A 19,871-nucleotide genomic window follows, 5' to 3' on the forward strand; every position below is an offset into this window, starting at 1 on the left:
AGTGCAGATTTAGTAAATAGTTTGACAGTGTTGAGGGAATTATTTGTTTAGCAGAGTGATGGCGTTTGGGGGGAAAAACTGTTCTTGTGTCTAGTTGTTTTGGTGTGCAATGCTCTATAGTGTCATTTTGACGGTAAGAGTTGAAACAGTTTATGTCCAGGTTGTGAGGGGTCTGTAAATATTTTCACAGCCCTCTTTTTGACTCGTGCAGTATACAGGTCCTCAATGGAAGGCAGGTTGGTAGCAATTGTTTTTTCTGCAGTTCTAATTGTCCTCTGAAGTCTGTGTCTGTCTTGTTGGGTTGCAGAACCAAACCAGACACTGGTTGATTGTATGACTGTATGACTGAGACCTTACAGTATAAAGATAAAATTATGAAAAGGTGAATCCACATTTAAGGAGTTATCTTTATTTCGGCTCACCTACACAGCAGCAGGTAGCAAATCACCCTGTGTTTACACATTCAGGCTAAGGAAAAATGAAACAAATGGCTTCAAAGAGTGACATGCTTTATTTAGGTCTGGCAGCCTTCTCGTACTGGATGTCCTTCAGATGTGGTGGACTTCAAATTTGGAGGAATTGGAATTGTCCAACTCATCTGAACAGAACCAGGAGCACATCACATGCAGAATTAAAAGTCATGATTCTCACATGCCTTCGCTTTATGTTTTCAAATTTATGGAGCAGCAGAATCAAAGACTGATTGAATTAAAACATTAAGAGGAAGGTGAATGAAAATAAAGCGGCTTCAGTTGTAGCCCTTTCTCAAGTTTATGGAGTGTTATTTCTAATATGTAAAGCAGGTGTGTAATCCAGACTGACATATCAATTTAGATAAAAGTGCCATGCATGTTTATTCTCACAAAAGTACACACGGTAGTAAAGATGACTGGAAGAATCAAGCCAAGTCCAATTTTCAACCAAATATATAAGAATTAGAATTAGTTCTGGGATGTATTTTAAAAAATTGAATGTAAAATATTTTATGTAATTGTGAAAATGTGTAATATTTCAAAATTCTGCAATGTGTTCATGATTTTTTTAGATTGAAGAACATCATACCCTTTAGAATTTCAAAGCATAGAATATGGAATCTATAATCTGCCATTTAAGAAGCCTGCAGAGATACTTAACATAAACAGAATGAGTGGAATTGCCAAGGGGCAGGATAGGAAATGATAGAATTGCATACACACAATCCAGAAAATCTATTTAATTTCGCATTTAACAATCTCAATCATAATGCAATGATGAATACCATAAAAAGTTCAAATCCATCACCAAATATTCAAGAATAAATAAATACATTTCAGCTGTAATAAGTGCAACTTCATTCTTTTGATCTCACTGCAATCTATACATTAATCATAAGACTTTCCTGACTAAACATTATGACATCAACTTTACATTTTTTAGGTTATTATATTTTATAATTAGCTTTTCATTTTATTTATAAGTTAAAATATTTAAATATGTGTGTAACACCAGAATGAAATTATTATTTTAGACATATCCCCCATTTTTTTATTCTCGGGTCTAAACATTTCAGTACAGATATTCTGTACTAAGTCCTTATTTACTCATATAATTTGAATCTGTTTTTATGCAGTTGATTAGAAAAGTACAGTATTTGAGAAGATAACATGACTTTCCACAAATAATGATATTATTCAAAACTACCCTCAATCTGCCTTTATGGATACAGATGAGGATTGCAGAAAATATTTTTTTTATGTGATGTCATTCAACTGGAATAAAACTATTTCAAAGGTGAAAACGATGCAGGAATCAGGAGCATGTTTTTCTGGGTTTCCAAGAACTGAATATTTCCCCGAACTGAAAATAAGAATTAAAATACACTCTTTCAAACTTATAAAAAAGCATTGATAGACATTCCAAGATACACAGTAATATCTTACCAGCTGCTACCACTCTGGCATCTTCATGGGCTATATGCCTCCCAGCTGCCCTGATATCTGGATTCTCAAACCACCAAAGCACATGAACTGTGAAAGTAAAAGCAAGAACACAGTACTAGCACAAGGTGTGCATACACATCTATCAGATAATTATGACATTCAAGTTCCATTGTCCACAAACAGTTTTCTGCCCCTGAGACCTCTGTAGAATTCTATAAAAGACCAAGCTAGTCACAGAGCTACGGAAAACTTAAGTATATCAGATACGATATAGAGGCATGATGGTGTTCTAGAACAGGGATGTCCAACCTTGGCAACTTTAAGACTTCCAACTCCCAGAATTCCCCTGTCAGCATGGCTGATGGGAATTCTGGGAACTGAAGTTCACTAATCGTAAAGTTGCAAAGATGGCCACCCCTGTTCCAGGGTTAAATAACTATCCCATGTTCTGTGTTCTAAAATTTCAGGTATAGTCTAGGCCTTTCCCCCCAAAAAGTGGGTAAACTTTTTCCAAAACCAGAAAGCTATTGCCAATTAGAGCCTGAATAGCTCTGCAGACTAAAAGCACTGTAATTTAACACCAGCTGTCTGCAATTAAAGTAAGTTCGAATCTTGCCAGGCTCAAAGTTGACTCAGCCTTCCATCCTTTCTAAGGTAGGTAAATTGAGGACCCAGTTTGTGGGGGCAATAAGCTGACTTTGTATAAAATATACAAAAGTATGAAGGCTATTGCTTAACGCACTGTAAGATACCCCGAGTCTCCGGAGAAGGGCGGCATATAAATCAAATTAAAAAAAAAAAAATTAGCGTAGACAGGAAATAGATGAATCAACAGTCTGGCTCACTGTAAGGCAGCTGTACTACTAGATTTTTCTCCAAATATTTAGACAATATTCTTAGGATGCTAGAAGTGTGGATCCTGATTTCAGTAGTACAATGATATAACTGATGCATTGCCATTTGCTATGAACAGAACTTGTTTAAAGGGCAAAACAAAAATAATGTTCCAAAAGGTTTTTCTTTTAAATATGATGAAATCTGGACCTATCTGATACCTTTTTTTTTGTTCCTAGGCTATAGTGAACAGATATCTGAGCATGTGTGAAGTTATAAATCATAGGAATGTAAATATATATATATTGGAGCATGATTTTGTATTTGAAATATGAAAAACCATGAGCCTGTACCTGTATTAAGAAATCCATATTCTGTGTGGAAAAAGCCAATCAGTTTTGCATAGCCTTTACTAACATGTGCATCAATAGCTGCTTTGAATGAATTTCCCCATAAAGCTGGTCCACCTGGTTTCAGCCGATAAGTCACCAACTCATAAACTCCTAGGAGAAAAATAATAAAAATAATAATTTTCAGGTTATTATTCAGGCAGTGAGACAAAAACAAGCAACTCATTTCTTATAGTACCTTATTTCTATATCTTCACTACTTATCTAAATTAAATTTCATTTTACTTTTTGCTTTAAATCTATGCATGCTTGGGTTTAAATTTACTTTCAGTTTATAATTCAGAATTATATTTGTGTAGGTATGCCCATCACTCCACAGATCCCATGCCTGCCTCAAACAGAAGAGTTTTAAATATACTTTGACCACTTAAAAAACCCCATTTTACCAATGCATGAAATCATTTTAAGAGACAGCAATAGACATGGCAATTTCTCTCTCACACACATATACACAAATATAAATAAGGACTTGGAAAATATGATACCCTTTAAAATGAGATTAAAAGAATGAATATTTTGAAGTATTGTTTTGGTTTCAGTCCACAGCTGTGGAAAGTAGTGCAGATATGACAATCCCCAATTTGGTTTCCAACAATAGCTTAAGGTTTTTTGGCATATGTATATCTTTACAGGATGGTTAGAGGCAAGGGGGAAAAACGGCTTGTGAAAAAGAAAAGGAGCTAAAGCTTATTACCTCAGTAAGATTTATGGGTTTCAATAACATAACTAGGGATGGTTTGGGTTCTTTTTTTGCCTGTGGGAGCTATTTTGGGGGTATCGAGTTAAACCAGAAGTGGTAAGGCCTGTTGCAAATGGTAAAGCAGGTTCTGAAATAAACTTCTGCACATTTATTTCAGAAGCTGCTAATCTTGGCTCCTCCCTCCATAAGAAACTAATGAATACTACTAATCAGGCGTGCTCCATAATTTTAGTAAATGTGTGCGATTCCAAACCCAGCAATATTACTATCTTCCCTGGACCATCTCCTCAAACAATTTCTGAGTTTCTGTGGAATTCCTTTCACTGACTATGAAATCAGTGCAACTCAGGTTGAGGAGCAAGAGAACTGACCTTCTTTTGGTGGGGTTCCCAACTCACACCAGGGGACCATGTAAGCAATTTCCATATGCTGCTTATCCAGAAGTGGAAGAATTGCAGCTAGTTTTTCTTGCCATTCTTTATCATTGATTACAGCTTTCCTTACAGCTGCTCTGTGTGCAAAGTTATCTGTGAAAGGAAAAAGAGATTGAACTTCTTAGAGCGTGTCATATTTGCTTCCATGATAAGTATACAAAACTATAGATAAAGAAAATTAATACTTATTAAAAAGTTTTAATATTACTATTAGAGAACAAAACTTTTTCAAATGCAGCCTTGGAATATACTGTACATACAGTTTGCTCCATCCTATTTTCTCTTCAAGAAGCTCACATGCTGTTTTGCTGGGCCATGCACTGTTGCATAATCCCCAATACTTATGAAAATTGTGAATTAAGCTCCACATGGTTTCAGCAAATATCTTCAGGGACTGGAGGGACTTCAGCTGATGAAAGAGAAAGACTGGGGCCTCCTTTAGCAGTTATAGATTGTGAGCCTTGATCAGGGGTGAAATTCACTTACCTTCCCTACCGGTTCGCCAATGTGCGCGCTCCACTCGTGCTCCGCTCACGCACGCCGTTGTGCACATGCACAAAGCCTTCTGCGCATGCTTATATTTAAAATGTCACAAAAAAGTGATGTCACGATGTTCGCATGGGTGGGCGGAGCCTCCCGCAGCCACCGCTACCCGTTTGCCTGAGCCGGATAGAACCAGCTGAATTTCACCCCTGGCCTTGATGCCTTAGAATTTTCCAGGCAGCAATGGAAATGTCCATTACCAATTTTTCTCACTGGCAGGCAATTTGATGTGCATTGGCAAGCAGATGGATGAATACTCTGGTCTTTTTCTATTGCTGAATTAACAGAATAGTGCTTCTAAACTGGTTTTAATAGCCCCAAAGGTCCTACAACTCTTTTGTATGTTGTTATTTGTAATCCCGGATGGTATCCATATAACCTAACAAACGTCATAGAAATAACTTTAAAAAGGCATATTCAACCTCTTTGAAACACCACCATGCAATTCATACCGTATTTCCAAATATGAAATGCTTTATTCATTGCCCCAAATTCAGCTGTCCAGAATCCAATCATCTGTGAGTGAACCATACGAATCTTAATAGATTTATTGACCAATTCAAGAAACTCCTTTGTCTTTGCTGGCTTAACATCGTAAGTACGAAGTTCATAGACAGTGCCAACTTCCTGTCTGGGTCCCGTAGCAAAAGATGAACAAGCTTGAAACACATGTGGCTTTAAAGACAAAAGCATAAAAAAAAATCGGTGGAAATGATAATTTCTAGGTTTGTAATCAGGGAATATATGATTTGATACTATCTGGGAATTTTAGTAAATAAAATGCTAAAGCTTCATTCATGTTTAAGTTTTGCATTTTAATAATACAGATAGTCCTTGACTTACAACCACAATTGAGCTCCAAATTTATGTTGCTGAGACATTTGTTGTGAGTTTTGCCTCATTTTACGACCTTTATTGCCACAGTTGTTAAATGAATCACTGCAGTTCTTAAGTTAGTAATATAGTTAAGTGAATCTGGCTTCCCCATTGACTTTGCTTGTCAGATGGTCACAAAATGTGATCACATGACCCTGGGATACTTCAACCATCATAAATACGACTCAGTTACAAGCATCTGAATTTTGAACACATTACTGTGGGGATGCTGCAACGCTTGAAGTGTGAAAAACAGTCATAAGCCACTTTTTCCAGTGTAACTTTGAACTGTTGTAAGTTGAAGACTACTTGTAATTCATTGGGAGCAAATAGAAGTTTCAATGTAAAATAAGTTTCACTTATAATGCTATTCATCTTTAAGACTTGTGGAAAAATCCAAGATAGGGAAAGAGGAAGGAAGAAAAAACTGAGAAAGAGATAATCCAGTTAAAGATCTGTATCTTCCTAGATTCCCAAAATCCATTATAAAGGAGGAGGTATTATGCATGGAAAAATGCTCTGGAAGTTCACAAGGGGGATTTCTGTAATTAAATATCTGGTTAAGCAACTGCTTCATGAACCTGAAGTGCAGATGGCATTATATCAGAACATTTTCAGTAGTACACAAGAGCTCATAAAAAGATACAGGAGAAGTGGTGGTGTCTAAGTTTGGTCTACCACTGTGAGTTACAATAGCCCCTTCAATTGTTCCCAGAGAAGGCATTGTTAGTTCCAGATTTTCTTATATAAGTGTCATATTCACAAAGGATGCACTCCCAAAAGTAGAGACTGCTTCAGACTGTTCAAACACAACTTTCATTACAGCAACCTGATTTTTCTCAAATTTATGCCTAAATCTGAGGGGGGGGGGAGATGCTGATGCTTTAAGGATTTTTTTAAAGCTTGAAATCTCCAAAGCAGCTTTTAAAAACATATTAAGAATCTTCAAAGCAATTCTTAAAGCGCTCACATTCTTCTTTTTTTTTGTTCAAACTCACAGGAAGACTTGAAAAAAATTGGGCCACTTTGACAAAGGGTAGAGAGGTGATGCTGCTATCCAACATCTGAAGCATTCTTTCCAAATAATTTTTTCAAGCCCTAAAATACATACAGAAAATGGCAGGCACACATCAATGAACTCAGAATCAGAAACAATATGAGAGGGTTTCTATTTGCCAAGTCCTACATGGAAGTAACAGTTATGCTTTCAGAAATATCACGATAAAGTGACATTAATGTAAGTTATAATTGTAAACATTTATCTAGAAAAAAATATATTGAAATGATTAAGATGTACCTATGAAAGGGAGTAATTTTTACTTTTAGCAAAAGCAAATCTTTTTATGAGTCAGATTCTGGATCAAAACAATCATAGTGAGAAAGGGGTACCCATGAAAATATACTGAATTGCTTCGCATGATTAGCTCATGCATGGTTTATTGCACGGGTGTCAAACTTGATTGTATCACATGACATCATGACGTATTGTGGATGTGGCCTGCGTGTGATACATCTGGCCTGCGGGCCGCCAGTTTAACACCCCTGGTCTATTGAATAAACCAATTGCCTGGGTTCACACATTGTGTTGCCATCTCACTAGCAAGTCAGGAACTAATTAGGGTTCAGAAACCATAGACTAAAACCAAGGTGAAATGCTGAAAAGGACATTAAGAGTATTAAGAGTATTCCAAACAAAAACATATGCCAATCCACATCTCTTCAAGTTGCAGAAACCCTAGAAATGGCAGCAGATGAATCCAGTTGGGGTCCTGGAGTTGCACAATACTTTTTTAGGATTGTAGGTCTATGGTGAGATTCAAAGTGTTTGGAGGCTTTTTGCTACCTTTCTATACCAGAAATGACAATGAGTATAAATAATAGCACCTGGTGAAGCCTTGGCAGCACATTTTATCAGTGATTTGGTTCCAAATCAGTTGACCGTGGCCAGAGATATTTTTTAAAGAAAGGGATCCTACTAAATAACTTATTGGAATGGTTTTATGACATATCTTGTAAATAACTTGAGAACTGACTATCTGTTAATTATTTTTATGGGAAACATTTTTTCTAGTGTGCAGCTATTGTTCCCCCATCTGGAAGCAGGAATCAAATGAGAGAAACCATGCTGTCCTTTTTCTCTGGATTGTTACACATGGGAGTACATATTAAAGGCTCAAGAGCCGTTATTTCTCAATCTTGGCAACTTTAAGATGTATAGACTTTAATTCCCAGAATTTCCCAGTCATCAAGCTGATGGCCTCACTGCTCAAGAGTGATCTATAAAACCATGCTGCAATCTGCAAAGCTTGCTAATTAACTTTTTTCGGAGCATGCATGGGAAGAAATTTACAACAAAAATATACAGGAGCTGGCCAACATTGAGCTTCAGTGTTGAGCCGACTGTGGTCTAGACAACAGATTTCCTGATGTTTCGCTAGCAACTACGGCTAACATTTTCTTAAGAAATCTGTTGTCTAGACCACAGTCACTTTACCCTGAAGCTTAGGACTGCCTTACAACACAAAGCTTGCTAAGTAAAACTTTTGTCTCAGCTAATTACTGTAAGTAACTGAGTGGCTGGCTGAAAATTATTCAGATATCTTATTTTAAGAAAACTATTATTCAGATACCTTATATTAAGAAAACTAAGATCATGGCATCCAGTCCTCTCAATTCCTGGCAAATAGATGGGGAAGAAATGGAGGTAGTGACAGGTTTTATTTTTCTGGGCTCCAAGATCACCGCAGATGGATACTGCAGCCAAAAAATTAAAAGACGCTTGCTCCTGGGGAGGAAAGCTATGGAAAATCTAGATAGCTTACTAAAAAGCAGAGACATCACCCTGCCAACAAAAGTGCGTATAGTCAAGGCTATGATTTTCCCAGTTGCAATGTATGGCTGTGAAAGTTGGACCATAAGAAAGGCTGAGTGCCAAAGAACTGAGGCCTTTGAACAATGGTGCTGGGGAAGACTCCTGCGAGTCCCTTGGACTGCAAGGTGATCAAATCGGTCAGTCCTAGAGGAGATCAATCCTGACTGCTCTTTAGAAGGCCAGATCCTGAAGATGAAACTCAAATACTTTGGCCACTTAATGAGAAGGAAGGACTCACTGGAGAAGAGCCTAATGCTGGGAAAGATTGAGGGCAAAAGAAGAAAGGGACGACAGAGAACGAGGTGGCTGGATGGAGTCACTGAAGCAGTAGGCGTGAGCTTAAATGGACTCCAGAGGATGGTAGAGGACAGGAAGGCCTGGAGGAATGTTGTCCATGGGGTCACGATGGGTCGGACATGACTTCGCAACTAACAACAACAGCCTTATATGTGGAAAGGGTTAAAGTGATTCACAGTACTATCTCCTTGTCATGATGTTCCATGATGTCATTATATACATTATAGTATCCATAAACTACCATATGGATTACAGACTGTAATAGCAACATGCAACATGGTATATGCAACATGATAAACCCAACTCAAACTGTATTACAGTTTAACATTTTGTGAAGTTAGACAATTATCGACAGCTAAAGAAATCAACACTTTTCACATACCCTATAAATAGTTCTTTCTACATCAATTTACATGAGAATCCACAATTCCTTTATTTTATTTTATAAAATATGCATACATCCAATATTCTTTGGATTGGAGTGGCATAGAAGCCTGAATAAATAATAAATAACAATATTCTGGCTGTACAGGGCCGAGAATATTGAAATTTGTAGCACTGTGTTTCAGGAATGTTTTCCTCCTTTACTAATTTTTCAACAGAAAAAGCACTGATATCTTCCAAGGAAGTGCAAGATTTCTAACACAGTTCAGAAATTAGTATGCAAATCAATAACTAGAAGCACAGCAAAAGATGTGCATTTCAGCAGTCCATGGTAAAATATCATAATTTGTTTCATAGCTTCATGCACCACTGCTCATCTCTGGCGTTAGTTCATAACATGTTTTCCAAGCCGTACATTTCAAGTCCAAGACAGAAGCGCTGCATTTTTCCTAGGTAGCATTTCTTCAAAGATGCCTAGAAATTAATACACTGATACACAATCTCAGTTCAATCAAAAATTGTTCCATTTTTCCTCGCATCTCTTTCGTATCATGAAACTCAAACTCAAGTACCGCTAATCTTGCAGAGATTTGTTTTACAGGCAGTCCTCTACTTGCAACAGTTCGCTTAGTGCCATTCAAAGTTACAACGGCACTGAAAAAAGTGACTTATGACCATTTTTCACAGTTATGACATTTCCAGCATGGGAAGCCAGGTTATTAATTTATCAACTGCTGTAATTCACTTAACAACTGAGGCAAGAAAGGTCGTAAAATGGGGCAAAATTCACTTAATAAATGTCTCACTTAACAACAAAAAATTTGGGCTTAATTGTGGTTGTAAATTGAGGACTACCTGTATTTTGATCGAGCTTTCTTTTAAAAAAACATTAAACAGTTGCACAGCTCAGATTTAACTTCCGCCATGTCAATAAAAATGTTCAGTCAGTAAAAATGTTATGTGTAAGGAGAAATCACTAGAGATTAATAGTAAATTACAAAGTAAACAAATACTCATAATCCTAAGGAAAATTTAGACATTGGCATTAAGGTTTCATGCAGCAAAAGTTAACAGTGCTGCAGCTGGACATCCCATATAAGAGGAATTTGTTTTTTCAACATAGCATAGCATAAAACATACTGACATGTTACAGAAAAATGCATTTGCTATGCAAAGTTTCTGTGCCATGATTGTACCAAACCTTTAATGCTACTAACGACTTAATGATATTTTATCTGAAATTGTTTAGGATTGGTAAAATCATTTGAAGAGAAGAAAATTATGTTAGAAATATACTACTAAAACTTGCCCATATGTGGCAGAGAGAAAAGTCATCACGTGATGCTTTTTGATAGAATGGGGAGAAATGGCATTATATGCCACTCTCTGGAGAAAAACTGATTCAGTAACAATGGGCCATCCAGTGAAGAAGTGAAAATGGTATCAGATTTATACTGGTAATTTATTGATAATGTACTTCTTCCAGAGTTTACATATTTTGTTTTTCTCTCTTATCAGACCCTGTCTCTTTGATTTGTTATACAGCTCTATACAGAGAACCTTTCAGAAAAATGCATCCAAACTGCTACAATTCTCTTTATACACTTTCAGTTTCTACTTATATGTTCTTAAGAGTTCGTTTCCCAATTATCTTTCAATCAGCAAGCAGTTTTTTCACCACAATTTCTGTCAAATTGAGCTTGATTTCTGATAATTCCATGATATGCCCATTTGTTTTCTTGGCAATGATGCAGAAATGTGATTTGGCTTTTTCCATAGTGCCAAACTTCCAGTTCTTTTAAAAAACATTATTTGAACTGTGATACATTCATAGTACATTTATTGATGCTCTAAAAAAATGACTATTTGGAAAATAATCCTGATGAACTGAATAGTTTGGACTTGGGACTAATGAAATGATATCTAAATTTCAGAACAGGAAGCACATTGTAAAATTAAAATCTCCTTCCTAGAGGGCTGATTCCTAATGAAATCCAGGAAGCAGACAGATACGGAGGTAACTAAACAGAGGAAGGCAGGAAGGCAGGAAGGAATCAAGAGGGTATGATCATATGGAATCATATTACAGGTAGTCCTCGACTTACCACAGTTCATTTAATGATTGTTCAAAGTTACAACAGCACTGAAAAAAGGGACTTATGAGCGTTTGTAGGATGCCCATGTGATCATGGGCATCCTACAAAGGTTGTAAGTGTGCTTACAACCTTTGTAGGATGTCCATGATCACGTGATCAAAATTCAGACACTCCAGATGCTTAGCAACTGACTCATACTTATGACTGTTGCTGGTCATGTGATCCCCTTTTGCAACCTTCTTACAAGCAAAATCAATGGGGAAGCCCAATTCACTTTAACAACTGTGTTACTAACTTATCAACTGCAGGGATTCATTTAACAACCGTGGCAAGAAAGGTCGTAATATGGGGCAACGTTCCCTAACAAATGTCTCACTTAACAACAGAAATGTTGGGCTCAATTGTGGTCATAAGTCGAGAACTACTTATATACCAAATACTGTAATATATACTAGGGAAGCTGTTTGCCATTGCCCTCTTCCAGGCTGAACGTTTCTGTTACTCGACATCCGACTACAAGGTGCTACCACCTGCTTGCTGGGCAATCTTTTTTGGGGAGCGAAAAGCTTCACATTTTGAGATGAAGCCGGACTGGCAGGGTTTGGACCAATAGCCAAAAGCAGGCAAAGGGACCCTACCCGTCTCGGAGAAAGCAAACACAAGAGAGTTGTAGGTTTATCTCAGGGGTAAAATCCAAAAATTTTCCCTATCGGTTCTGTGGGCATGGCAGGGGAAGGATATTGCAAAATCTCCATTCCCTCCCCACTCCTGGGGGAAGGATATTGCAAAAATCTCCATTCCCACCCCACTCCAGGAGAAGGATACTGCAAAATCTCCATTCCCTCCCCACTCCTGGGGGAAGGATATTGCAAAAATCTCCATTCCCACCCCACTCCAGGAGAAGGATACTGCAAAATCTCCATTCCCTCCCCACTCCTGGGGGAAGGATATTGCAAAAATCTCCATTCCCACCTCACTCTGGGGCCAGCCAGAGGTGGTATTTGCTGGTTCTCCAAACTACCCACGAATTTCCGCTACCAGTTCTCCAGAACCTGTTAGAACCTGCTGGATTTCACCCCTGGTTTATCTTCCTTCTAAAACAGAGGTCTTCAAACTTGGCAGCTTTAAGACTTGTGGACTTCAACTCCCAGAATAGCTGGCTGGAGAATTCTGGGAGTTGAAGTCCACAAGTCTTAAAGCTGCCAAGTTTGGGGACCCCTGTTCTAAAAGGATCTTAACTAAAATCCTAACAAATCCCGGCCTATTTTAAAGACTGCATATTATTGCTTTGTGCGCGGGCATCTTATTGCATCTTCGCAAAGGGTGTGTGTGGGGGGGGGGACGTTAGGAGGGGTTACTCTCCCACCAGTAGCCCCCTCTCCAGCCCAGCCCGGAATAGCAGATCCCATATGGAAACATGTAACAACGTGGAGCAAGCACCTAACGATCCGCAGCCGGGGAGAACGGGGCAGGTGGGTTTCCCAGGGGATTTACCTGGGAGCGGAAAGGGTCTGTCGCTGTTGCTCGTCTGAGGAAGCGGCCAAGGACGGAGCCCACGTGGAGACCCAACATGGTAAGGAAATCCGTAAGCGCCCACAGCCCACGTTGAAGGACGAGAGGGCACCACTCCTCTTTCCCTTACGGAAGCCTTACGGGACAAAAAAACCCAAGCCTTGGCATTGGGGCGGAGAGCCAGCAGGCGGGTGGGCGTATCTCGAGGCGACTCTTCCGAGCGGCGGGAAGCCACAGGTGCTTCGACGTTGCGCTTTTGAGTCGCCCTTTCGCTTTCCTTTCACACATCCGAAATCTCTTTTAACACGCGCTGCTAAATGCTTGCCTACTGAGACGAATGAGCTTTTCTTAAACTCAGAGGTTTCTCTCCCTCCCCCCCTCTGTTTTCCTCGCTGCTATTAAGAAATATGGGAACTCATCTACTGCTGTCCCAAAGGTGCTACTATTCAGGTGACCCTGAGGACACAGATAAACCTCCAAGTGCTTCAACGACCCTCTAAATTAAGGATGCAAAATGACCAGCTGTCTTCAAGGAATATAAATCCTTCCATTCCCCACTATTCTGTGAGAGCTGAAGAAGCTTCTTGGAGGAGAAGCAAAAAGTCTTCAAAAAAAAAAACACACCAAGAAATTCCAGTTGGCTCCTGAAAAATCACTTTTGGGACAACCGTGACCTGGATGACTGAGAATCTCTGCAGACTAAGGGGGAAATCCAGCAGGTTCTGACAGGTTCTGGAGAACCAGTAGCGGAAATTTTGAGTAGTTCGGAGAACCAGTAAACGCCACCTCTGGCTGGCCCCAGAGTGGGGTGGGAATGGAGATTTTGCAGTATCCTTCCCCAGGAGTGGGGAGGGAATGGGGATTTTGCAGTATCCTTCCCCTGGAATGGGGTGGGAATGAGGATTTTGCAGTATCCTTCCCCTGCCACAGCCACCAAGCCAGGCCCACAGAACTGGTAGTAAAAAAAAAAATGGATTTCACCACTGCTACAGACTTTCAGCTGCTCCTGCTGCTTGAAAGCAGCAGATTTCTTTAGTAGCCCAATTTTTCGGGTGATGACACAGCTGGGTTCACAGTCAGATTTGGACAGGTGAGTTTCGGACAAGTGTGCGGTGCTCATTCTTTGATGGGGTCAATGCAATATTTATTTCTCAACTTTGGCAACCCATCAAAGAATATGGACTTCAATTCCCAGAACCCAGAAGTCAGCATGCTGGCTGGGGGAATTCTGGGAATTGAAGTCCGTATATCTTAGAGTTGCCAAAATTGAGAGACACTGAGTTTAAGGTTTCCTCTGAACTCAGTAATGTAGATCGATTGATAAACTGTGATTAAAGTAGTCACAGATAACTCTACTATGATTACTTGAATAAAAGTGTCTCAACTGATATATATTATTGAGTTACTGAGATAACTGTCAATTATGATAACTATGTCAGTCAGTCCCAAAGGTTAGCCTGTTTCCATCTTCTGTTTACTTTGACGGAAGGGTATTGTACCCAACAGAAGTTTTTCTTTGGCGTGAACAGCCGAGAAATGAAACTCTTTAGCTCATTTAACAATTTAAAAGAAGTTGGATTCTCACCTTGCATCAATCAAGCTTTTATTTAATCCACCCATTAGAAGTGTGTAAAGTGCCCAATAGTGGTTGGATTGATACAACATGCTAAGGTGACATGTAACAGGCCACATGAAAGTGTGAAAAATGATGCTTAAATTTATCTTCAGCTCTAGCTCACTAAGCAGCTTTAAATTTTTTATTCAGTGAGGAAAGAACTAAGGCTCAAGAAAACTCAGTCTTAAACAGTTCCATTTCTTCAAAAGTGGCAAACTGTTCGTGTTGCTCAGCCAATGGGAAATGAAATTATTAAAAAAAAAAATCAAAAATACATAATAGGACTACTTTTCTATTCCTCTAGTCATTGTGTATTTTTTCTTGAGGAAAGCATATCTAATAGATACAGTGAAACAATATTGAAAATAAAACTTTTAATTAATCTGGTCACCCTCAGCAATGAATATTAAAAACTGCATAACTATATTCTTCTGCCTGTATTTCACTATTTTGATTGGTAAGTCCTGGAGTTCTTTAAATGCTGTCATACTGGGGATTATTTTAGCCTGGAAAAGGCTGATAAGACAATCCTGTCTCCACAGAAGTTACATTATAAAATCCCTTATCTATAACCATGCTGAGTAAGCATAATGGAAATTGTAGTCCAGTGATATCTGGGCACTGGATTTTGGAAGAGAAAATCCATTTATAGTATAAATATGACAAAATACCTAATATTAAATCCTTAAATGGATCACACTTTTAACTATTTTGCTTAGGTTCTACTGCTATTGCCTCTTTATTTTTTCTATATATATTTAGGACATTTTATAAAGGATTATACATTTATGCCATGAAATTGGTTAATTAACCTGTTAGCATAATCTTCACTGTAATATTTCATTTGAACCACAGTCATAAAGCATGGATTGCCATATGTCATTGTAACTTTTGCCATTATTTTAAATTAGTATTATTTAATTATATTTATAGCTATCCATTGTATTTTTAATCACTTTTTTTTAATAATGAAATGAGGGATTGCTAATGCTTAGAAATGTAGCACAATGATTGCATCTTTGCTGCTGGCTTTTAAAATGTATAATGTGAATATGCTTCTCAAATTGTAACTAGAAAAATCATAGGAGGCTATTTTTAGGTCTGTGCAGCAAAGAGAATCCAGAAATAAACTCACTACTTCTGTTTTTAGAAGTATCAACTAAGTGTCAGTCTGATTGCAGAATATATCTGGTTTCTTCCCAGAGCCTGTGTCAAAAAAAGAGTGGGCATCAGCCATTGGAATATAACAGTTTGGTTCTGTGGATGGAGCAGATAAGGTGAAGCTAGAATGGTCTAGGGGCATTTTGTTAAATTTAAGGGGAAAAATAGTAAGAAAGGGGTGGAGGTAGTGAAAACAAAGTATCCTGTAATATTGTATGACTTTATTTATTTAATTAAATAATTTATATGGCTGGCAATCTCATAACAGTGACTCCGGGTACAAAGATTAAAGAAGAATTAAAACAATAATTGAGTTGCCATGTGATAAGATGGGCGTCCAATAAACTTAATTAATAAATAGCCCATAACACCCAGATAAGTGACACTTCCAGTCATAAAAACACTCAGCCATAACTGGATTAGCCTAACATCCTGGGCAGTGGTGGGTTGCCCCTGGTTCGGACCAGTTCGCAAGAACTGCTAGTAAAACGGGCGGGAGGCTCCACCCACCACCCCGGATGTCGTCATAGGTGATCTGCGCATGCGCAGAAGCTTGGCATGCGTGATCCCATTGTGAACCGGTAGTAAAGGTAAATAGAACCCACCCCTGATCCTGGCCCAAACATCTGGAGAAACAGCCAGGTCTTCAAAACTTTATAAAAGAACAGTAGGATTGGGGTGAATTTAAGAAAAGGCCACGTTGCTTCCTCATTGTGAAGGTTGTGGGGATAATGTTCTAGCATGTATTTTATTTATTTTATTGTAAGCCACCTACCATAAGATGAGATGGGTGGCTATATAATAAATTGAACAAATAATAGCTGTAAAGGCAGCGGTGAAATCCAGCAGGTTCTGACAGGTTCTGGAGAAGCGGTAGCAGAAATTTTGAGCAGTTCGGAGAACCAGCAGCGGAAATTTTGAGTAATTCAGAGAACTGGCAAATATCATCTCTAGCTGGCCCCAGAGTGGGGTGGGAATGGAGATTTTGCAATATCCTTCCCCCAGGAGTGGGGAGGGAATGGGGATTTTGCAGTATCCTTCCCTCAGGAGTGGGGAGGGAATGGGGATTTTGCAGTATCCTTCCCCTGCCACGCCCACCACACCCACAGAACCAGGAGTAAAAAAAATTGGATTTCACCATTGTGTAAAGGCCAGTATAAAAGTAGACTGTAATTGTAACTTATAGTTGTTCCTCATTTTGTATTATTACTGTGCAAAATTTCTCTTGCAGTAATTAGTATACAGCAATGCAGATTTTGAAATTTCAGGTTATATTAAATATTGATATTAAATGATTAATGTTTTAAAAAAATCTTTTAGGAGTAATTGAATTTAACATTGTATAGATTGGCTTCTACAAATAAAACTAATTATAAGATCCGTATGAAGTTCCCTTATTAAAATGTTAGATAAAACTGGTTCCTTTTATGCCTGACTTGAAAAAAATAAGATGAAGAATTGGCCCATCTACAAATAAATGCTTTCAGCTATGTTTACACAGTAGGTGGTAACTGTACAATGGTGATGTTTTTATTTCATTGGTCAAGTGTTTAGAATCACAAAGGGAATCCAGAAAGGTAAGTTTGCTTGACCAGAAGTAATTCTATTTGAAAGTAAAAGTACCAGTTTCCACAGCTATAAAACAAATTCACATCAATCCTCATTCAATAATATAAATCATTATATACATTTCGTTACAAGATTGAGACCCATATATGTGAAGAATGTATATAGGAAATGACAGTCTGGAATATAAAACTTGAATTTAAACAAATATCCATGCTATTTTAATTTATGCCTGGGATTTTCAGCTGATGGTCAGTTTGTTACTGATTATTTTTTTAAAAATCTTGAGGGAATTGCTCTCAGGTCCCTTTTGCTCTTTAGACAAGAGACAGAAATTTCTGTAGGAATGGATATGTGATTTTTAAAAAATTAGGGTGAGAGCGGAAACTTGAATTTGCTTATTTTATTATAATTTCATTAAATTGTTCCTAAAAGATAAAGACTCCGTTGTGTGAAGCTCTATTCCTATATACAAGTGTTTCTGAACCTTAGTAACTCTAAGATGTGTGGACTTCAATTCCCAGAATTCCCTTTCACTTTCAAATGGCTAAGTGTCATTAACACAGCTATACAGGTAGTCCTCAACTTACAACAGTTCATTTAATGACCATTCAAACTTACAATGGCACTGAAAAAAGTGATTTAGGACTGTTTTTCACAGTTGTGACCTTTGCAGCATTTCCATGGTCAAATGATCAAAATTTGGATGCTGGGTGACTGGTTCGTATTTATGACCGGTGTGGTATCCCAAGGTCACGTGATCACATGATCAAGTCAATGGGGAAGCCAGATTCGCTTAACAACCAGACTGCTAAATTATCAATTGCAGTGATTCACTTAACAACTGAGGCAAGAAAGGTCTTAAAATGGGGCAACGCTCACTAAACAAATGTCTCACTTAACAACAGACATTTTGGGCTCATTTATGGTTGTAAGTCAAAGACTACCTGTACTGTGTACTATACAGGAAGGTTATGCCATTTTCTGGGCAACAATATAGAAATGCTTTGCCATTGCCATCTTCCAGGCTGTTTTTTTACCTTCTCAATCTAACCTATATCTGTTAGATTTCTTGGTAGTCTCCTATCCAAATACTAACCAAATTCAAATCCCTATAGCCTTTGCAAGAACAACCATAGTTGCCTAAATGCTGTTTTATGTGAGCTTTTATTTATTTATTTACTTGATGCTGTCCAACTCCAAACTGTAGGTGGCTCACAATATATCAGATAATATAAAACTAATACAATAAAACACAACAAGCAGCAAAAGCAAGCTAGAACAGAAGGAAGACAAGGAAGAATAAGATGGCAACCCAACAGATACCCAAAATCTCCCAGAGGCGTCTAGCATCCAGTGGAGGGATGCCTGGGAGAACAGCTTTTTTTTTTTAATGGCACCCTGGAATGCCACTAGGGTGGGTGACATCTGGATCTTGGGGGCACCTCATTCCAGAGGGCAGGCAATGAAACAGAAAAGGTGCACTTCTTGGGTCCTGATAGATGACATTATTTAATTGAAAGAACCAGGACTGTGGCAACCCTGTTAGCTTGAATTGGTGAGGCATTAACCAAGGGAGAGAGGAGATCTTACATCTAAATGTGCCCTCTGTCATGTAGGGCTTTACAGGTAACCATTATGAATTGCTCATTGAAGCAAATTGGCAACCAGGACAGCTGAAGAGCAGACATTTTACATGTATGTGGGAAAGACCTTGGGAGACAGGATGAAGTGATGGTGCCTAAAGAATGGCCAGGTAAGGTACAGCAGCAGTCCCTAATCTTTGCAGTTTGGCTGCCTGGTGGGGGAAAGAGGAGCTATAGCTCAACTTGTACGAGTGCCAGGCTGGCATGCACATTCGACTTGCGCAAGTTGAGCTGTGTGTATGCATGTGGGCCGGGGTGCTGCTCGTGCATGTTGAGTTGCACGTGCACACTTGCGTGCCAGCCTACCGCTCACAGCAGAGGTGGGTTTCAGCAGGTTCTGACCAGTTCTGGAGAACCGGTAGTAAAAATTCTGACTGGCCCCACCCCCATCTATTCTCTGCCTCCCAAGTCCCAGCTGATCAGGAGGAAATGGGGATTTTGCAGTAACCTTCCCCTGGATTGGGGAGGGAATGGAGATTTTACAGTATCCTTCCCCTGCCACACCCACCAAGCCATGCACACTAAGCAATGCCACACCCACCAAGCCACACCCACAGAACTGGTAGTAAAATTTTTGAAGCCTACCACTGACTCACAGGGCCTGGTTCTGAATAGGCCACGGCCCAGTACTGGGCCACGGCCTGGGGGTTGGGGACCCTTAAAATAGAGCATAGCCCACAGTTAAATAGTGGGCAGGGCAAGAGACTCAGAAAGAATCCTCCCTAGTTTCTTTGGCTATAAAGGAGATGGTAGGAGATTTGTATTTTCAGACTATATTCTGTTAATGTAGGTTTACAATAAATTAGAATTAGCTTCTCTGCCCATCACTGTCTGTACTGCTGTGTTTGGGACCATGATGAAAGATTTACAAAGCTGAATCAACAATGTGATGTTTACACAAGTTAAAGTATAGGATTTTTGATTTCATATGCATGCCGAGAGGAACCCAGAAGGATATGGAGGAAGAAAACTATCAAGACGTGTAAGCTTTTTTGTTGTTACTGTT

At 38.8% G+C, this 19,871-nt stretch overlaps 1 protein-coding gene across 1 annotated transcript; it reads right to left on the reverse strand.

The window, feature by feature from the left end:
• Positions 1 to 1,197: 1,197 nt before the first annotated feature.
• LOC117661629 (protein NipSnap homolog 3B-like) lies at positions 1,198 to 13,034 on the reverse strand. Its single transcript, XM_034410670.3, has 6 exons — positions 12,860 to 13,034; positions 5,293 to 5,515; positions 4,235 to 4,390; positions 3,107 to 3,256; positions 1,920 to 2,006; positions 1,198 to 1,836 (listed from the first exon to the last, which is right to left on the reverse strand). The coding sequence occupies exons 1-6, from the start codon at positions 12,935 to 12,937 to the stop codon at positions 1,760 to 1,762; spliced, it is 771 nt and encodes a 256-aa protein (XP_034266561.2). The 5' UTR covers positions 12,938 to 13,034; the 3' UTR covers positions 1,198 to 1,759.
• Positions 13,035 to 19,871: the final 6,837 nt, after the last annotated feature.

Source organism: Pantherophis guttatus, chromosome 2 (assembly GCF_059756535.1).
Source record: "Pantherophis guttatus breed Tessera chromosome 2, ASM5975653v1, whole genome shotgun sequence".
NCBI classification, from domain to species: domain Eukaryota; kingdom Metazoa; phylum Chordata; class Lepidosauria; order Squamata; family Colubridae; genus Pantherophis; species Pantherophis guttatus.

What these genes read in the sequence shown, in the direction of transcription:
- LOC117661629 (XM_034410670.3), bottom strand. Translation starts at nt 12,937, where the DNA reads ATGTTGGGTCTCCACGTGGGCTCCGTCCTTGGCCGCTTCCTCAGACGA. An exon ending in CAGACCCTTTCCGCTCCCAG is followed by an intron (nt 5,516 to 12,859) that starts GTAAATCCCCTG and finishes TTGTCTTTAAAG; the next exon opens with CCACATGTGTTTCAAGCTTG. An exon ending in ATATGGATTTCTTAATACAG is followed by an intron (nt 2,007 to 3,106) that starts GTACAGGCTCAT and finishes TTACTTTCACAG; the next exon opens with TTCATGTGCTTTGGTGGTTT.